The following is a 7,631-nucleotide window of genomic DNA, read 5'->3' on the forward strand; positions in this document are numbered from 1 at the left end:
CTGCTGCTTGTATATGGGAAGCAGACCGCATCTCTAAAGTAGCTACTCAGCTGCTTGTGGTAGATCCTACCATGGAGTTGATTACCAGTTGTTTGTTTATCATCTGTATCCCCAACTAAAGTATATATACCTGATGAGATCAGAAAAGTTCGATGTCTTCTCAAAAACCAAACCAAACTCATTGCCATTGATTCAACTTTGACTCAAAGTGACCCCCACTGGGTTTCCAAGACTGTAAATCTTTATGGAAGTAGACTGCCCTATCTTCATCCCGCAGAGCAACTGGTGGGTTTGAACTACGGATCTGGTTAGCAGCCAAATGCCTACCAATTATGCCACTACAATCAATGTCTTAACTACCCGTATGTCCCTAGTAACTAGAAGGCCTTCAATAAATACTTGTTGAATGAACAAATATTGAGTTTTCAGACAAATAATCTCCATTATGTTTAAATAATTTCTTTTTATCTCAACTCTTTTTACCCTAGTGTTTTTACTAGAGATGGTTGCTATTGATCCTCTGGAAAACTCTTCAGGTTTAGGGGACAGATTAAAGTAAATGGAGTTACTGAAACTCAACATATAAAAATGCAGAAGTAGTTGTGGGGCTAAAATATCAAGGGAGATAACACCGCAAGCAAGGATAGAACTTTAACCTTCTACCACTCCTTGTACAAATGATTTGCTATATGCAAGAATGTTAAAAAAAAAAAAAAAAATCTGCATTTGCTACTGACCATTAGAGATGAGATCAAAGAAGAGTTGATGCTTTTGAATTGTGGTGTTGGAGAAGAATTCTAAGAGTATCATGGTTTGCCAAAAGGACTGACAAATCTGTCCTGGAGGAAGTGCAGCCAGAATGCTCCTTGGAAGAGAGAATAGCCAGACTTCATCTCATCTACCTTGGTCATGTTGTCAGAAGGGACCATTCCCTGGAGAAGGATATCATGCTTGGCAAGGTGGAGGGTTGACGAAGGAGGGGAAGGTCCTCAACGAGATGGATTGACACAGTGGCTGCAATGATGGGCTCAGGTATAGCAAGGATTGTGAGGTTGGCACAAGACTGGGCAGTGCTTCATTCTGTTGTGCACAGGGTTGCTATGAGTCATAGACGACGCAAGAGCACCTAACAACAACATTAGAGATGAACGAAGGTCTTCCAATAAGATACACTTAATTCAATATAAAGTAAACAAAATCTTCGCAATAGACCTGTAAGCTACCACATGGTAAGTGGAGAATATATTGAGGTTGTCAAGGATTTCATTTCACTTAGATCTACAATTAACACCCACACAAGTGGCATTGAAGAAATCAAATGGCATATTGCACTGAGCAAATCTGTTGCAAAAGATTTCTTTAAAACGTTCAGTAGCAAAGATATCACTCTGAGGACTAAGGTACACCTGGCCCAAGCCATGGTATTTTCAATTGCCTCGTGTACATGAAAGCTGGACATTGAATAAGGAAGATTGAAGAACTGACCTTTGAATTACATTATTGGCAAAGAATATTGAACATACCATAAACTACCAGAAGAACATACAAATCTGTCTTGGAAGAAGCACAGCCAGAATGGTCTTTAGAAGCAAAGACAGACTTTGACTTAGTACTTTGGATGTGTTATCAGAAGGTACCACCAGTCCCTGGAGAAGGACATCACGCTTAGTAGAAGGTCCTGGAAAAAGAAGACCCTCAACAAGACATATTAACACATAACAACAATTATGAGAATAGTGCAGGACCAAGTGTTAGGTTGTGTTGTACACAAGGTTGTTATGAGTTGGAACTGACTTGATGGGAGCTCTTGTGGCTTAGTGCCTAAAGCATTTGACTGCTACCCAGAAGACTGGGGGTTCAAACGCACTAGCCAATCTGCGGAAGAAACAGTGGGCAAGCTACTTCAGTAGAGATACCGCCTTGGAAACCCTAAGAGGGGTTGCTGAGTCGAACCCATTCGACAACAGTTTTTCTTTTTTTTAAACAACTAAATTTATTTTTAATAATGACTTATTTGAGTTTCAAGTGCGGTGGAAATGGTCACTGCTTTTTTTTTTTTTTTTAACTTTTGTGGAAAACGAAAAAGTGGCTGGTCACCTTGACTAGGCCACTCAAGGCCGGTTTCAGCCTGTGTACAATTTGTGATTGTGTTTTTTTTAGAGGACCCACTTGTCTCAAAGCCGGGTTGCCCTTGGTGCTATGATTTCTCGAATTTTTTAAAAATTCCAGTCTCCCATTTCATCGTCTTCAACTAATCCATACACGTGTTGGTAAGACTCTGAGGTTTACGTAAAAAATAAACATTTAAAGCATTTGTTAAAGATTATCTAGAATAGCATTTTCAGTGGTTCACGATGGACAAGTTGTCATCGAGTTACTGGACACCGTCTTGTTTTCATTTATGGCCGAACCTTGCATATTTTGTCTTTTAAGCTTTCTCTGGCGGTGCCAAAGCCTTGAACGTTTCTGCCAACGCCAAAGGTCGGAGACGACTCAGAAAGACAGGAAACACCCGCCCCAGGCCTCCCAGTCCCGCAGCACCTCAGCCACAGCCCAGCGGCAGCGACGCTCTTGCCCGGTGCATTCTGGGCACTGTAGTACGGCTGGAACCCGTTAGTGACTTTAAGTCCTGTGACACAACTTCTTCTCAACACCCCACCCCGCAACTCTTCTCCTTGGCTTCAACTGGGCCTCCCGGGGCCAAGGAATCGGGATCCTGCGAGTCAGCTGTTTCTCCACCAGCCCTAACAGGCGGTAGCCGAAAGGGAGGAGCTCCGCGCGAGAGGTGAACGCCCATCCTACGTGCTCGTTCGCCTCACGACCATTGCGCGCGAGCCCGGTGTCCCCTCGGCGGGCGACAGCGGCGGCGTCGGTGGAAAGCGTAGGGGGCGGAGGGAGCCCGCAGCGGCGGCGGCTGCAACAGCGAAATGGCGGAGACGGTGGCAGACACCCGGCGGCTGATCACCAAGCCGCAGAACCTGAATGACGCCTACGGGCCGCCCAGCAACTTCCTCGAGATCGATGTGAGCAACCCGCAGACAGTGGGGGTCGGCAGGGGCCGCTTCACCACCTACGAAATCAGGGTCAAGGTGAGGCCGTCTTTCCCCTTTTTCGAAAGCCCCCTCTCGCCGACCCTGATCGTCCTCCAGCGACACAGAAGCAGATCCCCCCCTAGCCGGCCACGCAGCCAAGGCCCGGAGCCCGCCGGGTTTTTGAGGGCCTGGGTCGTGGGCCAGGGCCCCTCTAGGTGTGCGGTTTATTTGGGGGCTGCGTGGTGATCCCAGCGCCGGCACTTGGAGAAGGTGCTCGAAGAAGAGAGCGTAGGTTGAGCGCTTCTTGCCTATAAGGCGACTGATCTGGAATGACATTTGGGTTGGAAAGGGGTAGATCTTTCGAGAACCACAGCGCTCCACCGTGAAGGGTGTGAGCTGTGAGTGAGAAAGACTATTTGCGCAAAGTTGAAGCCTTCCCAGTTTTCTTTTCCTGGAGAATTTTCCCAGAGGTGGCCAAGCCAAACTGGTTGCTCCAGGCCCTTCCCGAATCGCCAGGCTAACCTAGGTTGTGCACTCTTGTGACGGAGCTCAATGGGAGGTCACAGAAGCTTCACCAATATGGTAGGGCTGAGGCAGGCAGTAATGGTAATTGGAAAGCGTTGAGCTGCTAGGATAGATCTTAGCATTCTAAGCCACTGACGTGCCAGAAGCCGAGGTGGGGAATGTCGCCTACCTCACAATCCAAAACTACAACTTCTTTAAGAAAAACCTATTTATTTGAGGATCTTGCTCTCTAATTTCAAGATTTGCACTTCACTGAATGAAGGAATCAGCTGAAGTAGAAGCACGCACTTATAATTTCATAACTAGTATTTGTTGGCAATAAGTAATTCATATGATTTGAAAGATGCTAATTGAGAGTAGTGCTTCACTTTCACTTTAGTTCAGAATTAAAGAACTTGCCCGTGTATGAAAGTATCTTTAAAAATTAATTACATAAAACGAATCCATCTGTTGAAAACAATAACAAATTTCTTTATTAGACCTTAAGCATAAGAAGATTTTGGCTTTAGAGTAACCAAAATTTCCATAAGTTACTGTTAATATTTAAGTGGAGGAATTTCTCATTAACTTAAGCAGTTTTTTTTTTTTTAAAGGAATTAGTTTTTGTGAGTTTCTCTTACTAAAAATACTTAATAATCAAACTTTAAGATCTGAAACTAACAGTTTAATGTTACAAGTTTCTCTTACCTCCATATAGATGTGTAAAATATGAGTGATCAGAAGTTTGGTTTTAGCAGAACTGCAAAACCTGGGCTTCAGTACATTCCTACATAACCCTAAACAGTGAGAGTTTTTTAAATTTTTGGAATGATTTTGGATTGTCATAAATATATAGCAGTTGTTCACTACAAAGAATTTCCTCTTTCACCCTTATTCACCAACATATTTTCTTTATTTTTCTTTTGTGCTAAAACAGAACTTGGTATTCCTGTTTCTAAATTTCCATAGCTAGTACTTCCTGCCACACAATGGAATTGGCATCCCCTGCCTAGACTTCCTCCATTTGATAACTTTATGTTTATCTTACTGAGTGCATTATATTAACGCTAGAATGATAGTTTAAAGAAACCCTGGTAGTACAATGGTTAAGTGCTCAGTAGCTAACCAAAAGGTCAGCAGTTCCATCTCATCAGCAACTCTGTGGGAGAAAAGACCTGGCAATTAGCTCCCATAAAGATTACAGTCTAGACAACGCTATGGAGCAGTTCTGCTCTATTACATGGCGTCACTATGAGTCGAAATCAACTTGACGACACCAGACAACAACATAATTACATTTCTGTACACCTGATGCCTCACTGGGAGCTCTGGTAGCATAGTGGCTAAGGCACTTGACTGCTAACCAGAAGGCTGGCGGTTCAAATCCACCAGCCACTCCTCAGAAGAAAGATGGGGCAACCTACTTCCGTAGTGATACTGCCTCGGAAACCCAAGGAGGGGTCGCTATGAGTCGAGTCCGACTCGATGGCACATAACAACAACACAATGCCTCATTCCCAAATAGCTGGTGTCACGCTTTAAATTGTTTATGATATAATCAGAGGCCCTGATGGTGCAGTGGTTAAGCATTCTGCTTCTTGAAAGGTGGGCATTTCGATTACACCAGCTGATCCACAGGAGAAAGATGTGGCAGTCTGCTAAGGTAAAAATTACAGCCTTGGAAACTGTATGGGGCTGGTTTACTCTGTACTGTAAACCCAAAATCACTGCCATGGAGTTGATTCTGACTCACAGCGACCCCCATTGGGTTGCCAGGGTTATAAATCTTGATGGAATCAGACGGTCTCATCTTTCTTCCAGTGGCTGGTGGGTTTGAATTGCTGACCTTTTGGTCAGTAGCCAGTATACCTTAACCACTGCATCACCAGAATTCCTTCTGTCCTGTGAGGTTCCTATGAGTAGGATTTGATTTGACAACTATGGGTATGGTATGATTGCTACATTTGAAAGAAAATTATGCTTTTTGTAGTGATTAATGCAGGGAAATAAATTGCACACCTACGTGGATTTGTGTTTTTATATGAACAAATTCGTTATATGTTAATGGCCATTATAGCCATAAATGCAAAGACCCATTGTTGTTGTTATGTGCTGTCGAGTTGGACCCGACTCATAGTGACCCCTCCTTGGGTTTCCGAGGCAGTATCACTACAGAAGTAGATTGCCCAAACTTCCTTCCGAGCAGTGGCTGGTGGGTTTGAACTGCCAGCCTTCTGGTTAGCAGTCAAGTGCCTTAGGCACTATGCTACCAGAGCTCCTAAAGACTCACTAAGAAAATGTAATTAAGTTTCTAATGCTCGTAAGATGCCTTGGGGTTTCTCTTAGTATGTAACGTGTTAATTTAAAACTCAGAACACCATGAAGTAAGACATTAGGCCTTACATAAGCTACATATGATTTTCTAAAGTAATTACACTCTTGTGTTAAGGTAGAATGGCTATGAAGATTGGTAGGTTAATCATTTTGTAATTTTATTTATTCCTATTTTTCTCTCAGCTCTCCCTAACCCTTTTGCTATTAAATTTGCCTTATGGAAAACTCTTTTATGTTCCAGAGTTTGGGCTCTTAAACTATCTTAATAGTTACTCTCTAATTCTGGTCTTGAGAAAAATGTTCAATTTTACAGGATCTGATTGAAATTGCTCTAATTCACAGAGTAATTTTATCTGGATGGTGGCACTTTAGAATGCAAGTTTCCCAATCTCCATTTATCTTTCAGTTTAAGGATAGTGCTTAAGACTACTAGGATCACTTGATTAGTATCTCTGGGCTTTCGAAAATAATTGGCAGTGTTAATGTTTTTAAAAATTGTTCTCATGGGTAAGTACAGCACAGAGCATTATAAATGATTAAAGGTTTAGAAAGCTCAGGGTCTTGGATTATTTTGCCATATTAAAGAGAAGGTTGAAGGGATAATTCAGTCATTGGTTATAAAGTTTGTGCTATAATGTAACTTTAATTTCCTGAAGATTTTAAATTAAGATGTACCGTTGTACATAGGGGAGCTCTGGTAGTATAGTGCCTAAGGCACTTGACTGCTAACCAGGAGGCTGGCGGTTCAAAACCACTAGCCACTCCTCAGAAGGAAAGTTGGGCAATCTACTTCCGTAGAGATACTGCCTCGGAAACCCATGGAGTGGTCGCTATGAATCAGGTCGGACTCAACGGCACATGACAACAACAACATAGAGCGCTGGTGACGTAGTGCCTAAGGCATTTGACTGCTAACCAGAAGGCTGGCGGTTCAAACCTACCAGCCAGTCCTTGGACTGCAAGGCAGGTTGGGCAATCTATTTCCATAGTGATACTACCTCAAAACCCAAGGAGGGGTCACTATGAGGCAGATCCAATTCCACAGCAGCAAGTTTGGTTTTTTTGGTATTGCACATAGAAGCAACATCTCAAGCAGGAGTGAAGTTAAGTATCTTTCTTGAGCTCTGAGAGAGCTGTGGGTTCAAATAATAGATTTATAGTTTATTAGCAAGGTATGGTACAAAATCTTGCTAAGCTCCATTTCCCCTCCATAAAATAGATATGCTAAGTATAATATCTATCTTCTTGGACTAAATGAGATAATGAATATAAATCCCTTTAGCACAGGGACTGGCATATAATAAGCAGTCAAAGATTAGCTTTTTCTAAATATATCTTCTAAATTAAGTCAGTGATAACTACATTTTCTGTGCATTTATGTACAGTTGAGTTGCTAAAACTAAAGTTAGATAACCCTTGTTAAGAAAACTACTTGGCATGGAAGTGTACCTTCATTGAGACACCAAACCAAACTCACTGCCATCTAGTTGATTCTGACTCACAGCAACCCTAGAGGACACAGTAGAATTGCCTGAAGGGTTTCTAAGGCTATAAATCTTTATGGAAGCACACTGCCTTGTCTTTGTCCTATGGAGTGGCTGATGGGTTTGAATTGCCCAGTGCTGTAACCACAGTGCCAACAGAGCTCCTTCAAGTATGGTATAAAAAGAGGCCATCTTGTTTAGTACTTAACCAAGTAACCTTTTACAGTTGAGGCATATTAAAATATGAAACTCAATAGTAAAGCTGACTGGTAAAAAA

General features: G+C 42.5%; 1 protein-coding gene across 1 annotated transcript in view; it reads left to right on the forward strand.

Annotated features, from left to right (window-relative positions):
• Positions 1-2,927: 2,927 nt before the first annotated feature.
• The window catches only part of SNX3 (sorting nexin 3), a 70,625-nt gene continuing 65,921 nt past the window's right edge, over positions 2,928-7,631 (forward strand). The window contains exon 1 of the mRNA XM_007940825.2: positions 2,928-3,089. Within this exon, the coding sequence (XP_007939016.1) occupies positions 2,928-3,089 (162 nt within the window). The remainder of the gene's footprint in view (positions 3,090-7,631) is intronic.

Source organism: Orycteropus afer, unplaced genomic scaffold, assembly GCF_000298275.1.
Source record: "Orycteropus afer afer isolate SDZICR_OR568_19922 unplaced genomic scaffold, OryAfe1.0 scaffold00072, whole genome shotgun sequence".
NCBI classification, from domain to species: domain Eukaryota; kingdom Metazoa; phylum Chordata; class Mammalia; order Tubulidentata; family Orycteropodidae; genus Orycteropus; species Orycteropus afer.